Below are 15,149 nucleotides of genomic sequence, written 5' to 3'. Positions count from 1 at the left end.
TCAATGTAATATTGCTGTTCTAAGAAAACGTCTAAAACAGGTATATGTGCTAAAAGCCACCAACTGTTCAATTTGCTACAACTAATATGTTTTGAACCCATTCATGCCTTCTAATGGTCAAGGATTTGTCATTCTAGCAGGACTCAGCCCATTTTACCGTAAGTGCCTGCACCACTGCTATGTGTGCAGAATCCTGGCACTGCTGAGGCTGGAAAAAATTAAAATGTCCAGAGAACGTCACACCTGCATCTTCTTGTATTGTAGGCTTGTAAAAGTCCTGACGGTGTCCTCTCCTCCACAGTTAGACTGAAACTGATGGTGGAAGCACACAAACCAGCCTTACTGTCATGATTTTGAGGTGTTAGAGGTTTGTTTTGGAGCTTGTTAAAGATCATGTATGTTTTCCATGTCGTGCTTTAGTTCATTTCCTTTAAGTTTAGTTTTTTGTTTTGATTATGGTGCATCCTAGTTTTGTTACTTTAAGATTAATCATTTGGTTTCTTCATCATTGTTTTATTTGCTTAAACCATATCATGTTTTGTTTTCACACTCTGCCTCTGCCACAGCAATCAGGTTCATTCAGGTCACCTGCACTTTGCCAGTTGGTCTCCTTGCTTTACCTGTGTCATGCCCCATAAATACTCCTCTGTTCTCTTTACTCTTTGCTGGTTTATTCTGCTCTGTTCATACCAAGGCTGTTGTCCATGCCTGTTTACCAAGCCAAGCCTGTTTTGTGTTCATGCCTGCATGAGCTTAATCCAGCCTGCTTTAAGTTTTTTTTGTTTTTTATAAAACCTTTTTTATGTTCACCGATCTGCTCCTCCCTGCCTGCATTTGAGTCCAATTCCAAGAGCTGTTTCTGACACTTAGATTGTAGGGAAAATCCTGGTGCATATACGATACCCGTAGGGAAATCATTGTGATGAAATGGTCAAGACAGCTGGAGAACAGTTTGTTGTCAAGTACTAAGAGTGCAAGGGGTCATGATTCTTCTAACACTGAAGGGGGTTTTACAAATCTGTCATGATTCTATTACATTTTAATTATCATGGAGCTCAAGTACACTGTAAGGTTGCCTTTATCCGGCATAAAGAGGGTTCTATGCAGGTCAATGGCACATGTAGAGACTAAAATACTACAGATTGTTACTCTTGACAATTGCTCTGTACTAAGATTTTTCTCCATTTGCAACAAAAGTCTGGAATTTCTCTCCAAGTCTGTGGCTAAAAGTATGATTTTATCAGCAGTATTTTTAGGCAGCAGCATCACAGCATATTGGACTCAAAGAAACTACAACTGATAAAGAAAGATGACAATGACCTGATGGCTGGTTTGAACTTTGCAGAGCTCAGAAAAGAGACATTCTTAAGTAGTAATACTGCAAGAACAATTTCCCTTTGGCCATGTTTCAAGTTCAGTGAGTATCTTACAAGCTGAGCAAAATGACCAGTACCATTTAGTTTCTGCAGAACAAAAGCAGCTTAATTGTGTTTGTAAATAAGTGCCATGTTCAGTAAACTGAACTGCTGAAGGACATTCTCACTGCCAAAATCACTGCAGTGCACCGTGAGTTCAGCTCCCTTTAGAGATGGCCGTAATGAACTGCACGAAGCTCAAAGTCTTACTGGCTTGCTGAGTGGAAGTAACCACACTTCTGTCCTTAATGTGCCCCTGACAAACCCTCTCCACCCTTTTCTTGCAGACTAAACCCAGCTGATGCTTGGAGATTATTTCAGTGGGTGCAATGCTGCAGAATATTACAGCTCTCTAGAAATTCAGATCAGAAGCAGGTCAAGAGTGAGAAGAAAATAATAATTCTGTTTGAAGTTGGCATTAGTAGAGTTGGGAAATATTTAGGTTTTTGACTGATAAAGTGATAAGCTAAAAGCTAAATTCCTGTAAAAACTGTTGTTGGGGTTATCCATTTTGGTCGCACATTTTGACGCACGCAGCTCAACAGACGTCGCAGCTCTGACGTCACTGGGAGTATAAACCGGCTGAGATGCAGAGTTTCGGGGCCATTTTCCACCTGTCACAGAACTGCGCATAGGAGGCGCATTTCTGGTGAGACAAGAGCTCACAGGCGAACTTTTGCTCCACAAGGCCATTCCTGGAAGAGCTTGAAAGCTGGAAATCTGTCTGATACGAGAAGATCAGAGGATTTATTTGCCAATCGAAGACCACGCCACAACCGGCGCAGGTGAAAACCTACAGAGGTTCTATGTCCAAGGAGAAGAGTTTCCTCCTTGTGTATTGCAGTCGACTAAAGGTTCTTCATATTTTCCCCTCGTGGACGGATGAGAAGTTACCGGATTTTTTTTTCTTAATTCGATCACTTACGCGTGGTCCCCCTCCCCTCCTTTTCTTCAGACCTGATCCATCCTCAACCGGTGGAGAGCAGAAATCAACTTCTTTTCATATTAAACCGGATAGATGCATTTAGAGGTCTGGGCAGGATGAGGCAGTTAAGGTGATGTAGGATCACCAGTAGTTAATCTAAGGTATTAACTTGTTGCATGCAATACTGATTGAATTATGTTATGCTGAGCTGTGTTTTGATTTGGTGCTGCTGAATTGTGCGTGGTTAATGTTTGTCCGGCTGATCCCAAATCAGCCAGGAGTTAGAAGTTGAACTTTGAAAAGTTTTTCATTCAAGGCAGCTGCGGTCTGGGCCTCGCCCAACCACTCTTTGTTCCAGTTTTATTGCTGGAGATTTTCCTCTGAGTTCCTGCCTCAGAGTTTTATGACTCTTTGTCAAGATTTGGGGCGATCAGCTGGTTGTGGCTAAAGGGGCCCCACTGTTTTATCAGCTGATCGCTGCGATCGAGACATCAACACGACAGGAGAATTTCTTTCCATTTAACCCAAATTACACATTTTGTCCATAAACTGCTGGTTTGATCTTCATAGACACTAAATGCATATATATATTTTTCTTTTATTATTATTGTTAGGTAGTCATTGTTATTCTCTTTGTGTAGAACGGTGCTTGTTAGTTAGGTGAAGGTTTTGGACCGGAATAATGGTATATCAGGATTATTTGGCTTCAATAAATCTTCATATATATAATTAAGAGAAACGTTTGTGCAAGAGTGATTTATCTGTAAAAACAAGGTCGAAGTTCCCCCACCTTCGGTGAAGTGGTTGAATAAACAGTGACAGTTGGTGGTTTTGGATAATAATTTGTAATTATTAAACAACTTTGAGCCCATAATCACAACACCAGAGGATATCTCTGATTTCTATTCGTAAATGATGGTTTTTGGTTAAGAAATTTATATTTTTCAAATTATTATTTTAAATTATGATTCTTGATTTAATTTACATTAAATTTTTTTTTAAATGGTTTCCACTGGTAAATTGACCATTTGTCTTTGGTGATGAGCTCCAAGTCTTTGTGGTTGAAATGCCTCCATTCCATCACCCTAATCTTTAGCTCCCTCCACAGATTCTCTATCAGTTTTAAGTCGGGACTCTTGCTAGGCCAATCCAAAATATTAAAACTTTCACACATGTTGGCAAATAACAAAAAAACCTAAAAACTTAGCTTTTGCGAGGGGTATGAATAATTATGGGCTTGGCTGTATCTTTTATTTTTCTCTGAACTAGGATATTCCCATCAAAATGGTTGACATTGGTTGGTCCTTGGACCAGTTCTAAGCTGGTTCTGCACAGAGCTTGGTGCCATGTTGGTGTGAAGGTTAAAACATTTCTTTTAAATGTATGTTCCTCTCTCTCTTTCATTGCTGCAATCAGACAGTCTGTTCAAGTCTGTATATATTCATGGATTTTATGAAACATGATATTAAACAGATGTTTTTCTCCACCGATTGCTTCCAACATTTTGGTTAAACTAAAAATATTTTATAAGGATAATCTGTAACGCTGATTAAAATCCTGTTCAACACAACAAGCCCTGGTTAAATGAAATAATTTTCTGACAGCAAGCAAAGCAAAAGTAAAAAAATCCAAATTTTTATTTCTAGTGAATGCAAATTACCAACAAATAAGAAAATATTGAACATTCTCTAACTTCAGGGAGATCTCAGTGTTTATCCAACGCTGTAAGCACGTAATGCTTCAATAAATTGCTCCATTAAAACGCAGTAACTTTGGCAGTAAGGATCTGTCCCACAGAGAAAAGTGTCCATAAGCCGCTGGGTGCTTGCTAATGTTCAGTCATCAATTTGGAAATCGGAGCAGAAACCCAAACGGTCGTCTGGTCACCGGCAGGAAAAATGTGATGTGGATTCAGGAGGGAATCCACTAACCGCACACAGAGTCACACAGACGAGGCAATAAGTGAGGGTGAATCATGGGACATAAAGGACAGAACGTGTGCTGAGCGTCAGAGCTGATAACCTCTGTTCTAACTGGCTGCTAGCATTTAAAAACAGAGACATTCAATAAACACTCTGTAAAAACCCTGAAAACTAATTCATCTGGGGAATTCAGCTAAGTAGTCATAACTGCATCATGAATTTTAACAATGAAGAGAAAGAAAGACATTATAAAATGATCCCATTTTCCATTAATTAAATAATAAATAAATAAATTCTGTCTTTATGTGCTCATAACATTCTTAAAAATGTTATGTCACTTTGACAACTTTATAGCATTGGGGGTTAAATAATACAGTTTTATGCACAGAGTTCCTATCACTTGCACATGAAACTAAATGTTAAGTGGGGTAATTTCAAGTAAAAAATCCAAGCCTTTAACAAATCTTGGTGCTGTTATTAGTCTGAGGTCCGTCTCAAAGCGTAACAAGAAACATCTGGGCTTTACCAGGCTCTGAACGTGTTGAATTCCAACTGTAGGAATACATGTAACAGATTACCTTTCATAAACAAAAGGGATACCAACATAAAGAGTTAAAAATAAGTACACCCCACAGTTCACCATCTTCTAGAACCAATCTTAGTTTTACTGTCTGATTTTTTTCACATCAGCGTGGATTCATTTTGCCTCTCTTTTCCTCTACTGTTGCTACGGTTAAATATGGTTTGCAGACATTTGTTTTTGCACAGTTCTCTGAAGGTCCAGACCAGCATTTTCTGCTGTGTTCAGGACCAATGTCCCATTGATGACCTAGTTTGGGCAAAGCTTCAGTTTAAAACTTAACTGTAGAATACTTTGGATTACAGAGACGTTCCTGTTGGACTCAAAGGCTGCAGGTTAACCAGCCCTGTGGCTCTAACACATTACGTCTCATTCCTGGTCCTCATCCTGGCCCCCTGGCCCTTATGCTTTAGATGTGTCTCTGTTCCATTTAAATGATTGCATTACCTCCTCAACATTATCTCCTCGGCATGTCATTAATTGCTGCAGGAGCCTGTTAGTCATTGATTCATTTTTGTAGGTCAGGTGTGAGGCAGCAGGGAAACACCTAAAACATGCAGCACAGTTTGTCCTGAAGACCAGGACTGAGAACAACTGCTGTATAACAAGCTCAAACCATAACATTCTGCACCTCCATCTTTAACAGTAGGTATGAGGTGTTTATTTTTTTTTCCACATGGAGTAGTGCAATATGCTTAAACGTTTTTACTTTGGTTTGACCTGTCTAAAAGGACATTGTTCCAGATGTCGTGGTTTAGACATTGTGACATAATGTTGTTGGAGAGCTGAAGCTTTCGTCTTGAACTATTCCAAATAAGCCACACCTGTTCAGTCTTTTGCTATTGTCGTGACTTTTAATATTTAGCTAAAGCGTGTGGAATCCAAGAAGGAGCAATTGCTTTTTCTCATTTGAGCATTGCAGTGACATCCACTACTGGGAAGTTTGGCAGCAGGTTTACCTCAACCTTAGAATCATTTCTGCTTCTTCTCCAAAGTCATTGCTGGTGGCTACGGGGCCCAGCAAGTGTCAGCGGGAAAAAAAAAAAACAAAGCTGGTGGAAATCCGCGCTCACGCTTTACTAAATCGTGCACTTCGTTTTGCAATCTGTGTGCACAGATTACTCAGTGACATCTGTCGAGAGTTTGGACGCATGGCCCACACCTGCAAGGTTAGTTCAGTGGACCTGTTGTCATGTATAAACCTAAACCACTGCCATGTTTTAATCAGCACACTTCACAGCTTGTAATATGACTTTATTCTTGTTACATTGAGATAAAATGTTTAAATTGATGGCAGCAACTAACGTTAATCCAACAGATGTCACTGAGTTATCTTCGCGCACAGTTTGGTAAAGAGTGAACACCGTTTTTTTGTTTTTTTTAACCTGCTGACGCTTGTTGGGCTCTGTAGGTGGCTTATCACTTTGACATAGTTTTTCTAGCCCTAGATGTTTGACTTAGTTTTGTTTTTTAAATAAAACATTTTATTACAACTGTCCTACCTAAATAAAAAAAATTTGGTCTATAGAAAGATAAAACAAATAACAGTCTTTCTCATTTGTTTTCATTGATTAATGGTTGAATGAATCATAGATCACCAGTTCTGCCGAATATTGTCTTGAGGGCTCGAGGACAGGGGATAGTGACAGTTTCTCCAAATTCAGCTCGGTCCCAGCACGCTATGTTGTCCCAGGTTCCTTTGCATCCCGGCTCTGTCCAAAAAAAAGAGAATTCATTAGTAAAATGTTCAACTCAGTTCTGTTTATGAATATTAGCTGAACTGAAACAATATTTATATTCTTATATTTATATTTTGTCTTGATTAATGAAGTTTAATCAGATGATGCAACACCTTAATTTAAAATGACTTCCAAAAGTAGCATGAAGCCACTGAAGAAATTACGACACACTTTGATAATTTCCTCCAATACTAAAAAAGTCCTCACAAATTTCTGGTGAGGAATAAATCAGGACAACCCTACATTCATTCTCACTTATAATTGCTAAAATCACATCAGGTCCACATGACAAGAACATAATTACTTAGTGTTTTTTAAGGAGTTTTTCCCTCTTTAAATCTCAGACCTGTGCTCCAGACTGAGAGTGAACACAAAAAAAAGATGCACAAGTTTAACTTTCTTGAAGAAAATGTGAGACCAACTGTAAAATAAAATTAAAGCTTAAGCAGAACTGGACCCTGCAACATAACAATAACCCAAAACATACCTGTAAATCCAGCAAGAACTGGCTGAAAACTAAGGAATGGAAAGCCCTGGGCTGAGTACAAGCCCGGATCTTGATCTCACTGAGATGCAGTGGGGTGACTTGACATGGGCTGAACATGACTGGTAGATGCCTACAAGAAGAGTTTCACTGAAGTTAATTTCACCAAAGGGGGTAAGACTAGCTAGGGTAGGGTTTCCTAACTTTTCCCTCAGCTAGAGAAAGTGTTGAGATCTTTTGTTTAATGTATTCAAGTGTAATTAAGTAACCATCTTTTCCAGAGGAAAAAAAAAATAGATCAGACAAGATATGTGAACATTTCTGAATAAAGAATTAAATATCCCCTCCTTGAACCGTCACCTTAACGTGGTGGAGGGGTTTGAGTGCTCAAATGATCCTAGAGGCTATGTTGTCTGGGGCCTAAATGCCCCTGGTAGGGTCTCCCATGGCAAACAGGTTCTAGGTGATGGGTCAGACAAAGAATGGTTCAAGAACCCCTCATGAAGAACACAATATCGAGGCACGTGACGTCGCCCGGTACGGCGGAGCCGGGGTCCCACCCTGGAGCCAGGCCTGGGGTCGGGACTCGTCGGAGAGCGCCTGGTGGCCGGGTTGCTCCTCGCGGGACCCGGCCGGGCCAAGCCCGAACGAGAGACGCGAGGCCATCCCCCAGTGGGCCCACCACCTGCAGGGGGAACCGTGAGGGACCGGTGCAAAGAGGATTGGGTGGCGGACGAAGGTGGAGACCTCAACGGCCCGATCCCCGGATGCTTAGGCTGGCTCTAGGGACGTGGAATGTCACCTCGCTGGGGGGGAAGGAGCCTGAGCTGGTGCGGGAGGTCGAGAGATATCAACTAGAAATAGTCGGGCTCGCCTCCACGCACAGCGTGGGCTCTGGAACCCATCTCCTTGAGAGGGGTTGGACTCTCTTCTACTCTGGAGTGGCCCACGGGGAGAGGCGGCGGGCTGGTGTGGGTTTGCTTGTTGCCCCCCAGCTCAGCCGTCTCGTGTTGGGGTTTACCCCAGTGGATGAGAGGGTTGTATCCCTGCGCCTTCGGGTTGGGGAGAGGTCTCTGACTATCATTTCAGCCTACGGGCCGAGTGGTAGTGCAGAGTACCCTGCCTTCTTGGCGTCCCTGTCGGGGGTGCTGGATAGTGCCCCTCCCGGGGACTCCATTATTCTGCTGGGGGACTTCAACGCCCACGTGGGGAACGACAGTGACACCTGGAGAGGCGTGATCGGGAGGAATGGCCTCCCCGATCTGAATCCGAGTGGTGTTTTGTTATTGGACTTCTGTGCTAGTCACGGATTGTCCATAACGAACACCATGTTCAAACATAAGGGTGTCCATCAGTGCACTTGGCACCAGGACACCCTAGGCAGGAGGTCGATGATCGACTTTGTTGTCGTATCATCAGACCTTCGGCCGCATGTTTTGGACACTCGGGTGAAGAGAGGGGCTGAGCTGTCCACTGATCATCACCTGGTGGTGAGTTGGATCCGCTGGAGGAGGAGAAAGCCGGACAGACTCGGCAGGCCCAAGCGCATAGTAAGGGTCTGCTGGGAACGCCTGGCGGAGCCCTCGGCCAGGGATGTATTCAACTCCCACCTCCGGGAGAGCTTCGACCAGATCCCGGGGGATGTTGGAGACATAGAGTCCGAGTGGACCATGTTCTCTGCATCTATTGTCGATGCTGCTGCCCATAGCTGCGGCCGTAAGGTCTGCGGTGCCTGTCGTGGCGGCAATCCCAGAACCCGGTGGTGGACACCGGCAGTAAGGGAAGCTGTTAAGTTGAAGAAGGAGTCCTATCGGCTGTGGTTGGCTTGTGGGACTCCTGAGGCGGCTGACGGGTACCGTGAGGCCAAGCGTGCTGCGGCCCGGGCTGTGGCAGAGGCAAAAACTCGGGCCTGGGAAGAGTTCCGTGAGGCCATGGAGAAGGACTACCGGTTGGCCTCGAAGCGATTCTGGCAAACTGTCCGGCGCCTCGGGAGGGGGAAGCAGTGCTTTGCCAACACTGTTTATAGTGGGGGCGGGAGACTGCTGACCTCGACTGAGGACATTATCGGGCGGTGGAAGGAGTACTTCGAGGATCTCCTCAATCCTGCCATCACGCATTCCGTGGTGGAAACAGAGGCTGGGGACTCGGGGTTGGATTCTTTCATCACCCAGGCTGAAGTCACCGAGGTGGTTAAAAAGCTCCGCGGTGGCAAGGCTTCGGGGGTGGATGAGATCCGCCCTGAGTACCTCAAGTGTCTGGATGTTGTAGGGCTGTCATGGTTGACACGCCTCTTCAACATTGCGTGGCGGTCGGGGACAGTGCCTCTGGACTGGCAGACTGGGGTGGTGGTCCCCCTTTATAAGAAGGGGGACCGGAGGGTGTGTTCCAACTACAGGGGGATCACACTCCTCAGCCTCCCTGGTAAGGCCTACGCCAGGGTATTGGAGAGGAGAGTCCGACCGATAGTCGAACCTCGGCTTCAGGAGGAACAGTGTGGTTTTCGTCCCAGCCGTGGAACACTGGACCAGCTCTATACCCTCTACAGGGTGCTCGAGGGTTCATGGGAGTTTGCCCAACCGGTTCACATGTGTTTTGTGGACCTGGAGAAGGCATTCGACTGTGTCCCTCGTGATGCCCTGTGGGGGGTGCTCCAGGAGTATGGAATCGGGGGCCCTTTATTAGGGGCCATCCGGTCCCTGTACGAGCGGAGCAGGAGTTTGGTCCGCATTGCCGGCACTAAGTCGGACCTGTTCCCAGTGCATGTTGGACTCCGGCAGGGCTGCCCTTTGTCGCCGGTCCTGTTCATAACTTTTATGGACAGGATTTCTAGACGCAGCCAAGGGCCGGAGGGGGTCTGGTTTGGGGACCAGTGGATTTCGTCTCTTCTTTTTGCAGATGACGTGGTCCTGCTGGCCCCCTCTAGCCAAGACCTACAGCATGCGCTGTGGCGGTTCGCAGCCGAGTGTGAAGCGGCTGGGATGAGGATCAGCTCCTCCAAGTCCGAGGCCATGGTACTCGACCGGAAAAGGGTGGCTTGTCCTCTTCAGGTTGGAGGGGAGTTCCTGCCTCAAGTGGAGGAGTTTAAGTATCTCGGGGTCTTGTTCACGAGTGAGGGAAGAATGAAGCGGGAGATCGACAGACGGATCGGTGCAGCTGCCACAGTAATGGGGGCGCTGTGCCGGTCCATTGTGGTGAAGAGAGAGCTGAGCCGAAAAGCAAAGCTCTCAATTTACTGGTCGGTCTACGTTCCTACCCTCACCTATGGCCATGAACTTTGGGTCATGACCGAAAGAACGAGATCACGGATACAAGCGGCTGAAATGAGCTTCCTCCGTAGGGTGGCCGGGCACTCCCTTAGAGATAGGGTGAGGAGCTCGGCCATCCGGGAGGAGCTCGGAGTAGAGCCGCTGCTCCTCCACATTGAGAGGAGCCAGTTGAGGTGGCTCGGGCATCTATACCGGAAGCCTCCTGGACGCCTTCCTCGGGAGGTGTTCCAGGCACGTCCCACCGGGAGGAGGCCCAGGGGACGGCCAGGACACGCTGGAGGGACTATGTCTCTCGGCTGGCCTGGGAACGCCTTGGGCTCCCCCTGGAGGAGCTGGAGGAGGTGTCTGGAGAGAGGGACGTCTGGGCGTCTCTGCTGAGTCTGCTGCCCCCGCGACCCGGTCCTGGATAAGCGGAAGACGACGAACGAACGAACGAACGAATTAAATATGTAATGAGGTGTCCTAATTTTTCTACATGACCCTAAAAAGAGAAAAAGAGGTAAATCCCATTCATCAATATATTTATGGTAAAAAGGTGCTCATTGGTAGAAATTTCTTTATGCATTCACCTGTGTATCTTCCTCAATAAATGTAGATATAAAGAAAGATGAATAACAGTTTGTACATTCTCTGAAATGAGGGAAACTTGAAACTAAACACCATTGTAGCACCAACCCCCCAGAAAGACAACAAATAAATTCTGGACAGAAATAGCTCTTCCAGCTCTCAGCGTGAGTCTTAATGGGTGCTGATGGCAAACAGTCAACAGGGTGTTTTAGTGATAGATGAGCGGGGGCAGTGTGTGAGATAAAATGAAGCTCTTCTCCACACCATCTCTGCTAAAGATCTTTTGTAACTGTGGATCGTAGCGGCTCAGGAAAAATGCTATAAAAAGAACACAGAGACAGAAACAAAGCTGCAGCCCAAACTGGAAGTGACATTTTTATGTTGCTCAGCTAAAGATCATATCAGCTGGAGATCAAAAATCTGAAACACTGTTGTTTTGTCAGGAAATCTGAAAGATGCTGACAGCTGAAGTTTAGAGTAGGTCAAAATGTGCAGCACTAAAAATACAGATGTAGAAATCTGAACACATTCAGAAATCTTCATCCTTCTTTCCAAAGACATTTTCTCACCACAAAATTCAATGATTTAATGACCGTGATGCAGAAAACTATTCTCTCTTTTTTTTTTTTATCACCAACAAAATCTGTGGCAGCCTGGCTTAGATGGAGATATGCTGAAGTATCACATTCATAAGGAGGCAATGCTGAAACATTTTCCTGTTTCATGTGAAAATGACACGCAAGTGCAAATATGCAAGGAGTCTAAGGAAACGTTTTCTTTGTGATGATCCAAACCGCTGAATCTTCTCATATGTTCTAGTTTAGCTTTTGGCTGTCTTACACATTTATACACAAAACTTTTCTTCTAAATGTAACTAAGATTGGCTATAAGTGTAAGTTTGTGCACTGTAGGATGAAGTCAGAGTACACTTATGCAGATTAAAACCATAAATGAGTCAAAGTGTCGTATTGATCCCCGAACTAATGGTTATTATTAAAGGTCAGGGCAAAGGGGTCCCTGCAGAAGGTTGTGCCTTAAGTTTTTGTTCCATAAGTATTGGCTGGAGAAAGTTTATTTAATTTTCCACATTTTAAAATGACACACTAATATTTGTTTTCGGACCTTCAAAGACCCACTATGGAATAAGCGGTAGAAAATGACTGAACACCATGCTTCTCAACAATAAAACTTGCTTATTAAAGTAATCGGTGTTAGCAAAAACAATCACAATTCTTCATTAGAATAACCTGAGCAGCGTACGTTCACACAGACAATTTGATCACTCTTCACATTCCCTTAGACCTGCTAATATTTTTCCGGATTACTCCAGGGACTCTCAAATGGCCTCCATAAATATGATTTTGTTGTTGTTGGCTATTATTGGTGCCTTTTTAAAGATGTCCAGAGTATAAAACGAGGATCACCGTGGGTAAAATCTAAAACTAATATCTGGATCTTTTTTAGTCCTGGATTATTGTCTGTTTCCCAGTTAGAACCTAGAAGCACTCTCAGCTTACTTTGGATCAGAATGTTTTGCTGCTGGGAGAGAGGTCAAAATGGCTGAAACTGGAAAGGCTTTGAACAAAAACACAAAAATATCTGAGATCTTTTTAGTTTCTGCTTTTTTAATAGTGGGATTCAGGTTTTGACAGATTCCAAATTTGCTCTAACCATTAAAAATAATGCGAAATATGTGTTTTTATTCCAGGTTTTCCTAATTCTGTATTTATTTCTGCTTTGTTCGGGAACGTGACCACTACAATATACAGAAGCTATGAGTCCTCAACACAGCTGTCTGTGGCTCAATTCCAGACCTTGGGACCTTTGATGCATGTCTTCCCCCCTGTTCTCTCTGCCCATTTCCTGTCCGTATACTGAGAGATAAAGGCAATTGGTGCCATAAAATAAAAGGAAAGCAACGTTTGCGGTGTCCTATTTAGTTAAAAACATCTTTTACATGAAAGACAGGACATTATTGGTATTAATGAATGAATTGGCTCTGCATTTATAGTGAATTGGCGGGTAGCAGATCACATCATCTCATTGTTAAAAATAATGTTGAAATTTCAGATCAGCTATTAAGCTGAAAAACACCCAACTCTGGTGTTTTGTTGAGCAACTTGTTGTGTCCCTATTGCAGATTGAGACTTTTAACTTTACCAGCATTTAACTCCTTCGTTTTCTACATTGTTAAATTTATATTTTAATAATTGTTTTGTCTCTGTCTGGTTAGTTTTTGGCTTGTCTCTTTTCTTCATATTTCTATGCTTATTCTGCATTTACCCTCTGGCTGATTGGCTCTCATGATGACTTTGTTGTGTAGATATTACACTATACCTCAAGAAGTTCAAGACACAGGCTCATTTGTTCCAGCCTACCACTTCTGACCACACAACAGATCCCTGTGGACGTCTAATGCAGCAGCAGAAGGCTATTCTCTTTGTGACTGCTAAAAATATAAATGTTTCACTAAGTGGAAAAAACTAAATTTAGATTCCATCATCTTCAAGATTTTTATAGCACCAAATTGAGAGAAAAAGTAAGTAGCTAAATGGGGGAAATGTGAAAGTAGAAATAGTGAAGGAGCAGCTACATCATAGAGGCTAAGAGAGGACAAAAGGGGAGGATAGAGGATAGAGTGTAAGTGCACTTATCCCGGGGGTAAAACAGCTCGAACACCAAACCAAAATCAGCGGTGCATGAAAAAACCCCTCCATCTAAGTGATCCATCCTTTCAGAGAAACACATCAGGGTCGAGACCTAAGGTTTTATGCAACAACTCATAAAAACGGCAAATGTAAGAAGTCAATTTAACAAACGGATTTCTTGCACAACTGTACTCTAAACCTTCTTTCAATATGTATTTTTGCGGGCAATCTTTAAGCTATTTTTACTTCCAAGTCCAAATGTTTTTAACATGTCGGTACAGTGTGTGCAAATGAGAAATATTCTTCCCACAGCAGAGTTCGTTATGGAGTACCACAGGGTTCAGTGCAATTCCACCTTGAAAAAGTTTAGACAGCAAGGGATAGTTTTTTGTCGTACGCTATTTTCAGGTTGCGGGCATACGTATGCTTGCAGTATGGTTCCACAATGTTTTATAAATGAGACCCCTGGTTGTTTCAGAGCACTTTGTCACTGACTGCAGGTTTACTGGTGGTTCCTACAGTTTCTAAAAGTAGAAATGGAGGCACATCCTTTAGTTATCAGGCTACTCTCTTGTGAAAGCAGCTCCCAGTTTTAGTCCGTGAGCCAGACATCCTGTCTACTTTTAAGACTAGACCTAAAACCTTCGTTTTTGATAAAGCTTATAGTTAGAGTGGCTTAGGTTATTGTGAGCTATATATGTACTTACTCTAGTATAGGCTTAGGCTGCTGGAATACATACTGACCGCATTCCCTCACTCTGCTATTTTCTCCTACTACTCTCCGATTATGCCATATAAGCAGTTATTCCTGTAGCTTCCTACCAAATGAGGGACTAAAAGAAACCAGCAGAAATGAAAAGCTTCTTCCACGCTAAACCTTCTATTCAATGGAAGAGCAGGCTTGCAGACATGTCTCTGTTTCTTTGCAAACCTAACGCAAGACTTTTCAAATCAGTCACTTCCTCCAAACTTTTTAAATTAAATTTAAGGCTCGATATGATGGCTGTAGTAGGATGTTTCCAGATTTTAACAAAATGACCAGGTACTGGCTGACAAATAACCAGAAAAACAGCCATATCCAAAGAAAACCTTGCAAAAGGCAGAAAACCTGGAGAACTATTTTAGTTCAGACTATTCTTGAACAATAAATAAATAAAATAAAGAAATTGTGTTGACTTATGAAAGGTGCTGTATGCACCTTATTATATGCAACTTTTATTTTGTAACAATAAATCTTCTCATTAAATTTTCTGGCAGTTTCACAGAGTGTTTGGCTGTTTTACATGTATAGAATTAGTTTTGTCACTAAAAAGCCATTCTTAATTCACTTTTTATATTTTGTCAATATGTCCACTATTACAAAGTCTCACAAAGAGAAAAATAATTCAGCTCATACTTGTTAAACAAAAGAGTGATTCATGTTCATTGAACAACAAGGTTTAAAATAGTATACATGTTTGAATTAAACTTCAATTTAAACTGATCAAATGACTTCCTCCTGTATGGTTTAGAGTGCAAAAGTTGACCTCATGGCTAATGTTTTTTTTTTTCCTTACTGGGGCTGCAACTGGTCTCATACTAATAGTCTTAAATGAGCATATTT

The 15,149-nt window shown here is 43.0% G+C and overlaps 1 protein-coding gene across 6 annotated transcripts in view; it reads right to left on the bottom strand.

Moving 5' to 3' along the window:
* vipr2 (vasoactive intestinal peptide receptor 2) overlaps nt 1–15,149 on the bottom strand; it is an 89,479-nt gene that overhangs the window by 35,707 nt on the left and 38,623 nt on the right. For all 6 annotated transcript variants that reach the window (XM_047368526.1, XM_047368522.1, XM_047368523.1 and 3 more), the window contains exon 5: nt 6,441–6,554. In XM_047368526.1, coding sequence (XP_047224482.1) covers nt 6,441–6,554 — 114 coding nt within the window. The remainder of the gene's footprint in view (nt 1–6,440; nt 6,555–15,149) is intronic.

The sequence above is a fragment of the Girardinichthys multiradiatus genome, chromosome 6, assembly GCF_021462225.1.
Source record: "Girardinichthys multiradiatus isolate DD_20200921_A chromosome 6, DD_fGirMul_XY1, whole genome shotgun sequence".
In the NCBI taxonomy this organism is placed as follows: Eukaryota; Metazoa; Chordata; class Actinopteri; order Cyprinodontiformes; family Goodeidae; genus Girardinichthys; species Girardinichthys multiradiatus.
The sequence above is the reverse complement of the archived record's forward strand: the minus strand, read 5'-3'. Positions and strand labels throughout refer to the sequence as shown.